Source organism: Capricornis sumatraensis, chromosome 20 (assembly GCF_032405125.1).
Source record: "Capricornis sumatraensis isolate serow.1 chromosome 20, serow.2, whole genome shotgun sequence".
NCBI classification, from domain to species: Eukaryota; Metazoa; Chordata; class Mammalia; order Artiodactyla; family Bovidae; genus Capricornis; species Capricornis sumatraensis.
In genome coordinates this window covers 61,802,965-61,818,584 of record NC_091088.1, presented here as the reverse complement: position 1 = coordinate 61,818,584, position 15,620 = coordinate 61,802,965, and the positions used below count along the sequence as shown (strand labels likewise).

The 15,620-nt window shown below is 51.3% G+C and overlaps 1 protein-coding gene across 1 annotated transcript; it reads left to right on the top strand.

The window, feature by feature from the left end:
* Window positions 1-4,929: 4,929 nt before the first annotated feature.
* Window positions 4,930-14,525, top strand: NAPSA (napsin A aspartic peptidase). Its single transcript, XM_068993114.1, has 10 exons — window positions 4,930-5,038; window positions 7,871-8,012; window positions 8,130-8,253; window positions 8,444-8,562; window positions 8,885-9,084; window positions 10,160-10,282; window positions 10,490-10,634; window positions 11,197-11,295; window positions 11,476-11,663; window positions 14,441-14,525. The coding sequence occupies exons 1-10, from the start codon at window positions 4,959-4,961 to the stop codon at window positions 14,523-14,525; spliced, it is 1,305 nt and encodes a 434-aa protein (XP_068849215.1). The 5' UTR covers window positions 4,930-4,958.
* The last annotated feature ends 1,095 nt before the right edge of the window (window positions 14,526-15,620 follow it).

Below are 15,620 nucleotides of genomic sequence, written 5' to 3'. Positions count from 1 at the left end.
TGTCTAGGATGTTTGAGGAATAACCAGGAGTGAGGGGGGGAATGAGAACGGACAATGCCAGGGAGGTTGTTCCTCAGTCGCTCAGTCGTGTCCAACTCTTTGTGACCCCGTGGGCTTCAGCATGCCAGGCTTCCCTGTCCTTCACTGTCTCCTGGAGTTTGTTCAAACTCATGTCCATTGAGTTGATAATGCGGTCCAACCATCTCATCCTCTGTCTCCCCCTTCTCTTCCTGCCGTCAGTCTCTCCCAGCATCAGGGTCTTTTCCAATGAGTAGGCTTTTCACATCAGGTGACCAAAGTATTGGAGTTTCAACCTTGGCATCAGTCCTTCCAATGAAGATTCGGGACTGATTTCCTTTAGGACTGACTGGTTGGATTTCCTTGCTTTTCAAGGGACCCTCAAGAGTCTTCTCCAGCACCACAGTTCAAAAGTATCAATTGTTTGGCACTTGGCCTTCTTTATGGTCCAACTCTCACATCCATACATGATTACTAGAAAAACCATAACTTTAACTATGTGGACCTTTGTTGGCAAAGTGACGTCTCTGCTTTTGAATATGCTGTCTAGGTTTATCATAGCTTTCTGCCGAGGTCCAGCCCCGGTGGATCCAGGGAATTTGAAGCGGGGACAGAGTCGGTGAGGAAAAACTTATTTATTTGGAAATATAAAGAGAGATTAGGGAAGAATAGTGTAGTAGGAAAATTAGTGGAGAGAAGATGCTGAATAACTTGGTTTATGCGGAAAACCAATAAAGTTCCAAGACAAGGAACTTGCACCGTCTACGTAGGCCACTGGCGCCCACTTGAATAGCAGAGGGTGCCTTGCCTTGGGCTCCCTCTTGCGTGGGTCTTAGAAGTCAGGGCAAATAAGTAGACTGGGTGAGCCTCCACGCTCCAGATGGGAATTCAGCCAGAAAAACGAGAAAAGAATGGCATGGGGGAGGCAAGCATCGGTGCCAGACCCACAACTTTATTTTCAAAAGCAGCTTATATACCCCAAGTTGTACATAAAGAAATAATGGAATATGCAGAGTTATGCAGGGGCAGCAGTCCTGACCCTTATTGAGACCAGGCTTTCTCTTTGCATACCTTCCCGTATACAAAAGTTCTCAGGTGGTTTACATTATCTTCTGGCCAATAGGCCTGTTAACATTTTTATGGCTCTCTTCCTAGATAAATGTCTGTCAACCAGAAAACTCTTTTTCCCTTGAAGTGTTTTTTTCTTTAATCTGCATCACCCTCAAAGTACTAAATAAAGTTACATTCCTGCAGAACAAAGGTGCAGTGGGTTATAACAAAGAAAGTGCTTAATTCAAAGATCTAGTGTTGCTAATACCAGGGCTACTACCTGTTTTTCTATATACCAACTATATCTAAAAATAAAAGATATGAAAACTTGGCAGCAAGTATTGGCTCAACAAATGAAACCCTTAATCAGTCCTATTCTAATGATTTTGACTCCTCGGAAGCCCCTACATTCCTAGGATGTTTTAAGCTTCCTGTGCCTCTCGCAGTCGGGAGGCCGCAAACAATCACATGCGGAGCTGTAAGAGTCTGACAGGCAGGCTAGAAAGCCATCAGAGGGGTTTTTGGATTGAAATACTCTTATTATGCCCAGGAGACTTATTATCTAAAAGCTCTAAAGTAACTTTTTCCAGAAAAGGGTGGTGGGGGGACAGCCCCCTGTTAATGTCAGAAGAGTAGGTGGAAAGCATAACACAGTAAAGCAGGCAGACTCTGGTTTTGGGGATAGATGCTCGAGAATTTCCAGGGGGACCCCTGAGGCTCGATCCCGCTTTTGCGTATGCCGAGCCTCCTTCCTCGTGACCTTTGCCATGGGCGGGGTTCCTCACACTGGCTCCCGGCAGCTTTCCTTCCAAGAAGCTTGCATTTCATGGCTGTAGTAACTGACTGCAGTGATGTTGGAGCCCAAGAAAAGAAAATCTATCACTGTTTCCACTTTTTTCTTTTGTATTTGCCATAAAGTGATGGGACTGGATGCCATGGTCTTAATTTTTTGAATGTTGAGTTTTAAGCCAGCTTTTTCACTCTTTTCTTTCACTCTCATCAAGAGGCTCTTTAGTTCCTCTTTGCTTTCTGCCATTAGAGTGGTATCATTTGCATGTCTGAGGTTGTTGTCAGGCAGGGACAAATTATATAAGGTCTTTCAATTCAGGAATGTCATTGGTACCTCTGACTCTTAGATCCCACCTTTCCCACCCCTCCCCCATTTCTCTCATCTCCTCCTGTGTCCTCCCTTCCTTAGACTGCATAGATTCTGTGATCAACCACCATAATCGTGCCCTTGCACAAATGACATGATCTCCCTTCCTCTTTTTCCCTCAGTCATACTTGCCCAGCAAAACCCCAGCCCTGGTTAAAATGAACTCACTGCCTTCTCTGTGCCTGCTCCCACCCAGCTGAACTCAGGAGGGAACACATTTCAGATGTGTGGCTGCAAACACTCAGAACCAAACTGCAAGGCTGCCACAGTTTTCTTCTCCAGCCCCTAAGAAATCATTTTCTCATCTCTTCTCTCTAAACCTCCAGCCGTTCTCCCCGCTTTCATTCTCACTTCTTCTTTTGCTGAAAAAAATAGAACCAATCAGAAAGAAACTTCCTTAGGCTGGCCCCAGGGACACTACCAGCTCACTTGCAGAGGTGCACTCTTGCCCCTCCCGTGAGCATGTTTGGACAATCTGTAAGAGGCCAACCGCTCCACTTTGGCACTGAGTCTCCTCTCCTCTCTCTCCTCAAACATTTCCTTCTTGCAGTGTTTCCTTCTCTCCATTGCATCATTATTTGTGCAACACCTGAGCCTTTGCTCCTTTATGATTCCTCTTCACTGCCCCCACTTCCTCATGGTGCTCTTGAGAATGCTTCCTGAAACTCGGGGGTCCTAGGCCCTCCCTCTTTGTAACTTCACCCTTGACAATCCCTTTCCTCCAGCATCCAGCTAAGCTACAACACCCTAAAGGAAACCCAAAGTCCAGAGACAGAGTCCCAACATGATTTTGAAGCAGATCTTCTGGCCTTACTGAAGCTTTCTGATGATGGCTGCCTCAGCTGACATCTGCCTGCAACCCCACGAACAGAACTGCATAGTCAAGCGGCTTTCAAATTTCGAACCCAGAAAGCTCATCAAAAAATTATAGATGATTATTTCTTCTTTTTTTTTTTTTCAAATTTTCAACGTTTTATTTTGTACTGGGGTATAGCCAGTTAACATTGTTGTGATAGTTTCAGGTGAACAGTGAAGGGATGCAGCCATATACATACATGTATTCATTGTCCCCCCCCACCCCCTCCCATCCAGGCTGGCACATAGCATTGAGTAGAGTTCCACGTGCTTTATAGTAGGGGCTTGTTGATTATCCTTTTTGAATATAGCAGTGTGTACATGACCCTCCCAAACTCCCTGACTATACATCCCCCCAGGAACCATCAGTTTGTTTTCTAAGTCTGTGAGTCTCTTTCTGTTTCACAAGTAAATTCATCTGCATCATTTCTTTTTTAGATTCCACACATAAGGGATGTCATAGGATACTTCACCTTCCCTGTCTGACTTCTTCGCTCAGTATGAGTCTCCCTAGGGCCATCCGTGTTGCTGCAAATGGAGTTGCTTCATTCTTTTTAATGGCTGAGTAATATTCCAGTGTGTATGCGTACCACATCTTCTTTGATCCGTCTTCCGAAGATGGACATTTAGGTCGCTTCTGTGTCCTGGCCATTGTAAACAGTGCTGTTTCTGTCTTAAACCACTCGGTTTTGGAGTGATTTATTACACAGCATTAACTAACAAGTACACCCTGCTAAGTTTGCTTTTCTCTAGTTCTAATCAATCCTTGTAAATGGAAATACCATTAACACAGTTATAATTGTAATAATGTAAATGAATTTTTTTTTCTGATAGATTCTTGGGCTGTATCTTGGGGCTTTGAAATCAGAAACTTTGAGGGTGGTATCTAGAAATCTAAGGCACTTTTCAGTTGGATTTTTGGATGCTCCTCAATATTTAATTAGGGAAAGGGGGCAAACGCAGACACTGAATTATTTTTATGCTTCCCTGGTAGCTCAGATGGTAAAGAATCTGGCTGCAATGCAGGAGACCTGGGTTTGATCCCTGTGTTGGGAAGATCCCCTGGAGAAGGGCATGGCAACCCACTCCAGTATTCTTGTCTGGAGAATCCCTTGGAAAGAGGAGCCTGGTGGGCTACAGTCCGTGGGGTCGCAAAGAGTCAGATACGACTGAGCAACTAACCACAGCACAGCAATGGGACTATGAACTGTTTTTATTTGTGTGTGTGTTTCAGTATTTCCCAGATAAGACAATAAGTGGGTCCTAGGACTTCCCTGGAAGTCTAATGATTAAGACTTTGCCTTCCAGTGCAGCGGGTGCAGGTCTGATTCCTGGTCAGGAGTCGAGATCCCACATGCCTCATGACCAAAAGAAAAGAAAAGAAAACAGAAGCAATATTGTAACAAATTTAACAAAGACTTTAAAAACAGTCCACACCAAGAAAACCTTACAAAACAAAAAAGAAGCAGGGTTCTTGATACTCTGGCAGTCTGATTCTCTCACCCTTCCCCCAGACCCTTCACAGACACCCTGCCCATCCCTTTGGTGGCCCAAGAAAACCCTTGTGGTTAATGAGTCTCAGAAAAAAATGAAGTGAAAGTTTAAGTGAAAGAGACAATATCTAAAGAATGGAGGGGGCGGGGCACAGAAGACCCTCCACCACCACTGAATCTGGGAGTGAGGCACGCCAGTAACACAGGATAATACTTCTGGAGACCCTACAAAAATATTCTGCACATCCTTTCAAAAGTACCACCCGTTATCCCACATCACCCATCAAGAAACTCCATGTCTTAGTGGAGTGGGCAGTGAATAGGGCGGAGTCTCCACTAAAGAAAACAGAGCTGCAGGACGCCTGGGTCCACACAGGCCCCCGGAGATGTCTCTGCCACTGCTGCTGCTGCTGCTGCTGCTGCCTCCATTCCTGACCCTGGAGCCCGCCGGGGCCTCGCTGATCCGGTACTGGGGACCCCCATCACCCTCAAACCTGGGACAGACGCTCTCCCTCTTGCCCTCAAGTCCAGGGCTCCCCAGTTCAGGGACTCCCGAACCCGGCACCCCAACATCCATGACGCCTATCTTTTCAGTTCCTGGGTCTCTGAATTGGGCTTTCACCCACTGAAGGGTCCTCCCTGATCTCTCCTGAGACCCAAGCCCTTTCAGTCCAGGGTCCTCCGCCCTGAGACCCTGGGTTGGGGCCCATCCTGAAGTACACATTTTTGGAAGGACTCTGCTGGCCCCACTCTGAGCTGTGATCATCTGATACTGAAATCTCCATACCTGTGACACCCCTCTTCCAACAAAACTTGGAGAGACAGGTCTGTGACATTTAAATTGAGACTCCCCCAGTTTTGCATCTTCCAAACTGTTGAGGTCTCAAGCAGTCCCATTTTAGGGACCCCTATGACCTCACCCCCACCTCTGATGCCTCCCCATCTTTCCCTTCCTCTCCTCTCTTCTCTCCACTTTCTGGAACTCTTAATGGCAAGAGAGGATCTACTCTTCCAGGAAACATTTTACCCCCACTTCACATTCTTAAGCCTCTCAAGGATTGAGTCATGGGTGGCGGGGTTGGGGCGGGAGGGCATTGCGGAGAGCAGAGCCCCAGGGAGAAACTACAAGCAGGTACAGAAAGATTACTGCACATGATGTTTGCTAACCTACTTTTTCAACCTAATAGATCATGGCCACTTCCCAAGCTAATGCAAAGAGACTCTCTGAGTGTTGACTCAGGACCAACAACACTGGCATGAGCAGGACCCAGGAACCTGGTAGAAATGCAAATCTTTGGGCTCCGTCCTAGACACCTACTCAATCAGAAAGTAGCAGTTCTAAAATTTATTTCACTTTTGCTGCTGCTGCTGCTAAGTCACTTTAGTCGTGTCCGACCCTGTGCGACCCCATAGACAGCAGCCCACCAGGCTCCTCCATCCCTGGGATTCTTCAGGCAAGAACACTGGAGTGGGTTGCCATTTCCTTCTCCAATGCATGAGAGTGAAAAGTGAAAGTAAAGTGGCTCAGTCGTGTCCAACTCCTGGCAACCCCATGGATTGCAGCCCACCAACTCCTCCTGTCCATGGGATTCTCCGGGCAGGAGTACTGGAGTGGGCTGCCATTGCCTTCTCCAATTCCACTTTTGAATATGTACTTTTTTGGCTGCACCAGGTCTTAGTTATGACATACAAGATCTTCTCTGCGACATGTGGGATCTATTAGTTGTGGCACAGTAACTCCCCGTTGAGACATGTGGGATCTTAGTTCCCTGACCAGGGATGGAACCCGCGCCCCTTGCAGTGGGAAGCTCAGAGTCTCAACCACTGGCTGTGCTGGGACTCCATTGCTTTGCACAGGTTTTCTCCAGTTGCGGCGAGCGGGGGCTATTCTTCGTTGTGGTGTGAGGGCTTCTCCTTGCAGTGACTTCTCTTGTGGGGGAGCACGGGCTCTAGGCATGTGGGCTTTGGTAGTTATGGCGCATGGGCTTAGGTGTTTCGTGGTGCGTGGAATCTTCCTGGACCAGGGATGGAACCCATGTCCCCTGCACTGGCTGGCAGAGTCCTATCCACTGTGCCACCAAGGAAGTTCTATATACATTCTTTTTCCTATTCTTTTCCATTATGGTTTATTACATGATATTGACCATAGTTCCCTGTGCTATACAGTAGGCACTTGCTGTTTATCCATTCCTCAGTTCAGTTCAGTTCAGTCGCTCAGTCGTGTCCAACTCTTTGCCAATGAATTGCAGCACGCCAGGCCTCCCTGTCCATCACCATCTCCCGGAGTTCACTCAGACTCACGTCCATCGAGTCCGTGGTGCCATCCAGCCATCTCATCCTCTGTCGTCCCCTTCTCCTCCTGCCCCCAATCCCTCCCAGCATCAGAGTCTTTTCCAATGAGTCAACTCTTCGCATGAGGTGGCCAAAGTACTGGAGCTTCACCTTTAGCATCATTCCTTCCAAATTATCCATTCTATATATATGACATTGATAGTTTCCGGGACTTTCCTGGTGACCCAATGGCTAAGACTCCAGGCTCCCAATGCAGCGGGCACAGCTCTGTTCCTTGGTCAGGGAACTAGATCCCCCATGCCACAACTAAGTTTGCATGCTGCAATTAAAACATGTCACAAGTAAAAGATGCTGCAACAATGGCCACTCTCCCACGTGCAGTAACTAACACCTGACACAAAATATTAAAAATATTGATAACTTGCATCTGCTAATCTCAAACTCTCAATCCATCCTCCCACCCCGCCCTGATTATGTTAGAATCTTGGGAGAACTTCATGTACGTCCATTCTGAAATGGCTTATTTTACATTATTTGGAATGTCTTTTATTGAAACATTTTGGGGAGAGTCTGTTTGGGATGGTTTGCTCTTGGGAGAGTCTTCAGGGGGAATCTGTCATTGTGGTTTGGTAGGTGTTTGGTGGGGGTTTTCTGGAAGGTCGCTTTTGTAGGGCTCCTGGCAGTGACCCTGATGCTGGGAAAGGTTTAAGTCTGGAGGAGAAGGGGACAACAGAGTTTGAGATGGTTGGAAGGCATCACCGAGTCGATGGACATGAGTTTGAGCAAGCTCCAGGAGTTGGTGTTGGACAGGGAAGCCTGGTGTCCTGCAGTCCATGGAGTCACAAAAGGTCGGATGTGACTGAGTGACTGAACTGAACGAGTAGTGACCATCACTCCAGGACCACGGAAATGTTTACATAGTCATCATATCCTCTTTGGGGCAGTCTGTTATGGAGGATCTCTAGAAAGGGTAGCTCCTTAACTGTTGGCATCTCTTCCCCCACAGGATCCCACTTCGAAGAGTCAACACTGGATTCAAGGCCCTGAACCCACTGAGGGGATGGGAGAAGCTAGCAGAGGCCCCCAGGTTGGGGGCTCCATCCCCTGGGAACAAGTCCCTCTTTGTGCCTCTCTCCAATTACCTGAATGTAAGTCACAGCCCTACATAGGCTGCCAACACCGCCCCCCCCTCCGACAGCCCCCACACCACCCTTCCTGCCTCAAGTCAAGCTCTACATCCAAAACCTCTCCTGTTTTGCCATCAGGCCCAGTATTATGGGGAAATTGGGCTGGGGACCCCACCACAAAACTTCTCTGTCGTCTTTGACACTGGCTCCTCCAACCTCTGGGTTCCGTCTGTGAGATGCCGCTTCTTCAGTCTACCCTGCTGTGAGCTTTCATAGGGGAAATTAAGGTTGAACTTGGGCAAAGGGAGAAGGGGGGCGGGGCCTGGCCTTCCCAGGGTTTTTGAAGACCTGTTCTCTTCCGACACACCCTCACAGGTAAGTTGGCCAGAGGGGCAGGAGGCACCGGGAAGACCTCTCTTCCCCAGTGACGTCTCCCTGACCCTCTAACCTAGGGCTCCACCACCGATTCAACCCCAAAGCCTCCAGCTCCTTCCGGTCCAATGGGACCAAGTTTGCCATTCAATATGGAACCGGGCGCCTAGCAGGCATCCTGAGTGAGGATAAGCTGACTGTGCGTGACCTTGTTCCCGGGACGGCGGGAGCCTAGAAGCAGCCCATTTCTAACATTATCTGGCTTAGGGAGAGGTTTGGAGAAGCGGGTCCTCCTGGGTAAACAGGGAGACGGGGCTTCCTGGAGGAAGGAGCGTGGGGCGGGGGCTCCTAGGCAGGGGTGGCCCTTGGCCAGGCAGAGCTTCCTAGGGAGTTGGAGATATTCACAGCTCCAGGGGGTTTTGAGGACCCGATCTGGGATTCATGCCCCGGTTTGGGAGACCTCAGAGTTATGTAGGTAACGTCCTCCTAGAAGTAACTCACTCCTTTTGAATCTACCCCAGATTGGGGGAATCACAGGTGCAACAGTGACTTTTGGGGAGGCTCTGTGGGAGCCCAGCCTGGTCTTCATGTTTGCCCACTTTGATGGGATACTGGGCCTTGGTTTTCCCGTTCTGGCCGTGGGAGGAGTTCGGCCCCCGCTGGACAGACTGGTGGACCAGGGCCTACTGGATAAGCCTGTCTTCTCCTTCTACCTCAACAGGTAACGGGTGAGGGTCTACCTTCTGCTTAAGTTCTAGTCCCAAGAAGGAAGTCCTGCCCTCCTTCAGGAAGTCCCTTGCCCAATAAACGAAGTCCCACCCTCCATTCAGGAAGTCACTGTCCCAATAGAAGAAACACCTGAACCCTAGTCAGAAATTCCACTTGCTAAGCAACACCTTGAGACCTATTAAAGAAACACCATCATTTAAAATGTTCCACATTTCAAAACTCAAACCAGGAAATTTCATGCCCTACCCCATCAAATACTGAATTTAAGAACTCCATCTTCAGCATAAAGAAATCCCAATTCCATTTGGGAACACACATCAGAAGTCAGGAATTGGCCCTTTTAGCCTAAGAAGTGCCATCTACCTTTTAGGAACCTTAAACCTTACACTCAAAAAGCCCCAGCTGTCATTCAGGAAGTCTGCAGGGAGGAAATTCTGTCTTTTAGTTATCTGGATGTCCAACCCAGGAAGTCCCATCCACTTTTCTTCTTTTTGCCCGGTCAGCATAGTTCCCCAACTGGAGATCAGACCAGTGACCCTTGCAGGGGACGCACAGAGTCCTAACCACTGGACTGCCAGAGAATTCGTCCACCTAACACTAAGTATATCCTGTCCTTCCACACTTCTGGGAAGTCCCCACCCTCAACCCCCGTTCCCATCAGTCTCAGCCAACTGAGGTCTAATTCCACTGAATGTCTAGACATGCAATTCAGAAAGTCTCATCATCCACCTGGGGTGCCTCACTCCTCTCAATCATGCCACCCAGAGCCAATTCAGAAATCTCAATGCTCTACTCCCCCAAAATCCTACTTTCTATAGGCAAATCAAGAAGTCCCATGCCCACTTCAAGAAACCCCCAAGACCCTGAAATCCTAACCTCCCCCAAGAAAATCCCCATTTCTCTTCATTTCTTGCCTTGCTTCCAGTCCCCACATTGAGGTTCTGCCTGCATCCCACTATCCCACCTAGAACCCAGACACCACTCCTTTGGCAGGAAGTCCCTCCCTTGGCCATTCCTGGGGCTGACAGGAGAAATTCCCTGACACCTACAACTGTCTGCCTCTGCAGGAACCCTGAGGCAGCTGATGGAGGAGAGCTGGTCCTGGGTGGCTCAGACCCAGCACACTACATCCCACCCCTCACCTTTGTGCCAGTCACAATCCCTGCTTTTTGGCAGATCCACATGGAGCGGTGAGGAACCTGGCCTCCTAGGTCTGGGAGGAGTAGGCTAGAGCCTAAATTCCAATGTCCTGGGGAAAAGGGAGTTGGGGATCCAGATTCCTGGGTCTGATGGAGGAAGGGTTGTTGGCCTGGTCTCCTAGGTCTGAGGGAGGAGAGGGCTGAGGGTCTTGCCTCCTAGGATGCCGGCTCTAATGACTGTTCCCTTCTGCCTCACAGTGTTCAGGTGGGCACAGGGCTGACTCTCTGTGCCCGGGGCTGTGCTGCCATTCTGGACACAGGCACATCTCTCATCACAGGACCCACTGAGGAGATCCGGGCCCTGCAGAAAGCCATTGGGGCAGTCCCCCTGCTGATGGGGAAGGTGAGGACCTGGTGTCTGGTGCACATGGGCTGGGGAGACTCACAGGGATTTAACAGTGGTCACTGTACGGGATGCTGTGGCCTGAGGGTGGGAATCAGATGGGTAGGAGGGCATCCCAGGGCAGAAAGCACTGGACCTTGTGAGTGAGAGGTTGGGGGGTAGTGGGAGGAAGCAAAGACACCTCCCTAGAGTCTATCCTGAGTGTCACAGTGCATAGGAGAGGATGGTGATCCAGGTTTACTGGATGAGAGTGAGTGAACATAAGTATAAGACTAGTTACATATACCTGCAGGCCCAATATGGCCCGTGGGCCACCAGCTTTTGATTTTCAATTAGAGGTAAAGAGGACCTGATCAAATGGGAGCCTAGGATAAGTGGCAACAGTTATACAGGAGTGAGGAAGAGCCAGTAAGGCTACAGAAGACAGGAGATCTTGACCACACAAGGTCTTTAACACCTAGTTGCCCAAAATGGACATGACCCTGCTGCACTGGGGAGTCACAGAAAAAAATTGAGCTGAGAAGGAATCCCTCATCTCGGACTTGTTCCTCTTTTTCCTCAGTACTATATCAAGTGTTCGAAAATCCCAACGCTCCCCCCAGTCTCCTTCCTTCTTGGGGGGGTCTGGTTTAACCTCACGGCCCAGGACTACGTCATCCAGGTAAGTGGCAATGACGTCAGAGTGGCGCCTTTGGAAGGGCGGGGCTGGGAGTGAGACGTCACTAGGTCCAAGTATGCGGCACAGAAACATATCTAGTGGTGGGCAGGGCGAAGCTCTGGCTCCTAGGAGGAAGGCAGGCCGGTGAGCGTGACACCTGTTACTGGTCTTATCGCCTTGCAGATTACTCGGAGTGGCTTCAGTGTCTGTTTGTCCGGCTTCATGGCTCTGGACGTGCCTCCGCCCTCAGGGCCCTTCTGGATCCTCGGTGATGTCTTCTTGGGTAGCTATGTGGCCGTCTTCGACCGTGGCGACAGGAAAAGCGGCGCCCAAGTGGGGCTGGCCCGAGCTCGACCTCGCGGAACAAGACAGTAAAGGGGCGAGCTTGCGCAGCGTAGTCGTTCGGCTGAGGCCCTGGTTAGGCGCATGCGCACACCTTGATAGTAAAAAAATTTACTGTTTACATTAAACTTATCGAGGTCTCTTCCTTTTTTTTTTTTTTTAGAGGGAGATTTTAGGGGGAGGAAAAAAGTTAGTGTCCGGCTCTCTGGAGTTGAGACAGAAAGGCACTGCTCCTTTTCTCCCACAATACCGGTGGAAGGATCTTGTACTACGAAGCCCATGAAGCCCCTCGCCTACACTGCCTCTCCTTAAAGGCACTCGAAGCCGCAGAGCATCACGGACGTTGTAGTCTGAGCGGTGTTCACGCTCTGACGTGGGCGGGCGTAGCCACAACACGCGTAGGAAGCGACAGGTCGCGACCGCAGCGACAGGTGGCAGTGGCAGGGGCGGTGTCTGAAACCGTAAAGGGTTTACCAACCTTTGTTCTAAGGGGAGGGCATACCATTCCCGCACAGTTTATCTCCTGTTCCTCCTCTCGACCTTTGGGATTTCGGGACCCCTGGGTACGCCATAAAGGCGGGGCTTGAAGCCCCCGGGTGGGTGGGGGAGCTGAGCCGCCCCTCCTCCGGCGATGATGTCACTCCCCCCTCTGCAGCCTCTAGCTGCCCAGAGCTGCCGGGGTTGGGTCACCCCTCCCCCCATCGCCAGCCCCGGATCTCCCCATCCCCGCCCCGCCTCGACTTGGGGTGAGTACGGAGAAGGGGTGGGGGGGAGAAGGCTCAGGGTCCGGGGGTGGTAAGACAGCCCAAGTCCCAGTTTTGAAGGCGAGGGACAAGGGAGACGGGAACTTAGAGATTACAGTGGAGAGGTACTCGGAGGGTCTCTCGGAGGGATCAAGGATCCGAGGCAGAGAGTTCCCACATTTTCAGCTTTAGTGCCCGGGGGAGATTGTCCGTCCTGGATTAGGATCTGGTAGGAATGTGGGCAGAGGAACAAGGAAAGGGTCTTGGAAGTCAGAAACAATTCTAGGGCTTTGGGGAATGAGGGAGGGAGAGTTAGGAGGGGGCACCAAGGATGATGAGGGTGAGAGTTTGGGGCTTTCAGGAATTTTGTGTCTTGAAGGCCTGAGAAAGGATAGACTGGGAAGGAGGAGGGGCGGGGAAAGGGTCTAAAGACGTGAACATTGACCTCCCCTCCCCTGGTGTCTGTCGCCAAAAATCGAGCCCACTTCCCTGTGGTCTGTTTGCCAAGCTGGTGTCCCATAACCCAAGGCCTCCTTATGCCGTCAGAAGCCTTCCGTATGGATGGAGAATCCAGGCTCATAAATCCCCCCTCATACCCCGGTGGGGCCTGGAAGTGAGGGCATCCACGTTTCCCAGGGCCTGATGGAATCTGGATCATCATTGACCGAACCTCTTCCCCTCATCCAGGGTCTCTAATCCCGAGTCTCATTCTATATTCTTCCCTATTTCAGCCTCCTCGCTTCTTCCTCCTCCCCTCCCTTCTGCCCGGGCACCTTCTTCCACACCTTCTGACCTCTGCAAAAACGCTGATTTGGTAACTTGGTCCAGTGCCTGGCTGCTGTCAAATGCAGAAAAGTATAGAGTTGGGGTGGGGTTGGGGGGAGGGTATAAGGGGGGGATACTTAACTTAGGTCCTTACCCCAGCGCTTACTCCCAGCCCCTAATGCCCACTCAACACCTACCCTAGCATCCATCCTCACCCCCACCTGCCCCCAAAGCCTCACTCAACCCAAGCCCATTCCTCCACCTCAAGATTCACAGCTTCTGCCTAGGGATACACCAGAATTTGGAGCAGAAGAAGAGTAGGAAGTCCCGATATCCTCCCGGGTCCCATGGGAGCTTGAGGACTGTCCGAGAACCCTGAGGGGGCAGTGGGGGATCCTAGGTCTGGGGGTGAGGGAGTTGAAGGAAGCTACCTCCCAGGTCCGCAGGACGGGCCCCACTTCTGCAGCTCTGCAGTGACGCAGCCTCCAGTCCTGGCCAAGATGAGGGTTAGAGAGGGCGATTCAGTAGGAGCCGGAGAGAGAGGGACACAGATCCAGGAGAGGGACAGAGGCCAAAGGATAGCAGGACAGAGCCCCAAAGAAGTGGGGACAGAGACGCAGGAAAACGGGGACAGATTCAGAAAGGGGTCAAAGAGGCACGGGTGGGAGGGGGTAGAGGCCCAAGGGAGGGAGAGAGAGAGAGAGGACAGAAAGAGAAAAGGCAGTGACAGAGGGGCGAAAGAGACGGAGGAGGGGGAAAAGACACAGGGAAGGAGGTGGTCAGAGAACAAGAGCTGGGGGGACAGAGACCCAGAGAGAGGACAGGGGAGACCCTAGCGGGAGGGGAGTACTGAGGACAGAAACATAAAGAAGGACAGAGACAGGAGGGAAAAGAGACCCAGAGGGAAGGGTTCAAAAACCCAAGAGAGGAGAAAGAGGCTAGAAGAGAGAGAAATCAGAGAAAAAGGTAGAGGCCAAGAGAAAGACATTGAGGGTGGAAGACCCCGCCATGGTCCGGGGAGAGGAGACTGAGGCTTAGAGAGCAGAGGTAAGACTCGGAGGAGGGGGACAGAGACCCAGAGGGAGCGCAGAGACTTAGAATGGAGGGGTCAGAGTCTCGAAGGAGGAAGGGCAGAGGCGGGGGAACAAATATTCAGAGAAAAAGAGACACTGATGAGAGACACAGAAGCCGGAGCGGGGATGGGTAGGGAGGCGATACCAACCAGCCGCCGCACCTGCCGGCGATAGGGCAGAGCGGGGAGGCCCGCAGCCCGTGACCAGCCCCCTTCCCTCCCACAGGCACCGCCTCCGGCCGTCGCAGCCCCAGCCGCAGCCGCTGGCCCCGCCCCTGCCCCGCGCCTGCGCTCTACTACCCGGCGACTAGGCCCGCCCAGGGGGCGGGGCCGGACCCGCTGCTAGGCGGTCCGCCTAGTTCTGGTCCCGCCCTCCATTGCCCCCCCGCCCCCCGCAATCTCCCCGCCCTCTCTCCGGGATGCTCTGCCACTTGACTCCGCCCAATTTCCTATCGGCCCCGCCTGTTTCCTCAGCCTAGACTGTGCTTCCCGGTGATTTTATTAGTTTCTGCCCTCCGCCTCCCTTAAGACTCTCCTCACCAGTTCTCATCCATCCCTCGGTTCTCCTGGCTGCAGCCTGCCGTTATCTATTATACCTTGTCCCTTTTCCCTCACCGCGTTACCCCCTTTAAGGCCCTGCTGATCCTTAGGACTCTCTCCCAGGTTATTTGGCCTCCAAGACTTCCCGTTCTAGGTTCCACCGCTCCGTCCATTCCGATAGACTTATACTCTTTGCAGGTCTCACATTTTCTTTAGCCATTCTCTACACTCTTAGCCCTGCCCCGCCCCCGCCTACCCTGGTTGCTTTCAAGTCCCTGAAAGACCCTCTCCTCTCTTAGTCTTGCATTTCCACAGGCAATTCAAGACGTTTTCTACCATTCGTGGACCCCACCCACCTCTCTCAGTCTCTCCCCATCCATCTTGGCATTCTTCCGGTCCAGCCCCGGTTAATCGGGCCGAGTTTGCAGCTCCGACCTGGTACTTTCTTCACCTCGCCTCCTCCATTAGACCTAGTCAGAAGCTTTCAGTTTTCCAGGCCTCGCCCCATTCCGTCCCCTCTCTACTGGGTCTTAGTCCCTGTTCCCCTTTCTCTTTTCCTTTTCAGTCCAGCCTAGTGCTACTCTTCCAGTTCCCGCCCCTCGCTCAGTCCCGTCCCCTCACCCTCCCAGAATTAGGACTTTCTAATTTCTGTGGCCCTGCCTCTTCTTAAGATTCGCCCTGCCCCGTCCAAGCAATGTTAGGATCCCAACCCGGCAGTCTCCATCTGCCCTACTCCACTAGGTACTGCTTGCCGGCGCTTTAGGCCCGTCTCCATCCAATTCGGAAGGCCATCCGCCTTGTGGCGCAACCCCTGCCTCCGCCAGTCTCGGTCAGGCCCCTTTAAATAGCATGGACGAGTCCTATTT

What these genes read in the sequence shown, in the direction of transcription:
- NAPSA (XM_068993114.1), top strand. Translation starts at nt 4,959, where the DNA reads ATGTCTCTGCCACTGCTGCTGCTGCTGCTGCTGCTGCCTCCATTCCTG. An exon ending in TGAGTGAGGATAAGCTGACT is followed by an intron (nt 8,563 to 8,884) that starts GTGCGTGACCTT and finishes AATCTACCCCAG; the next exon opens with ATTGGGGGAATCACAGGTGC. An exon ending in CGACCTCGCGGAACAAGACA is followed by an intron (nt 11,664 to 14,440) that starts GTAAAGGGGCGA and finishes TCCCTCCCACAG; the next exon opens with GCACCGCCTCCGGCCGTCGC.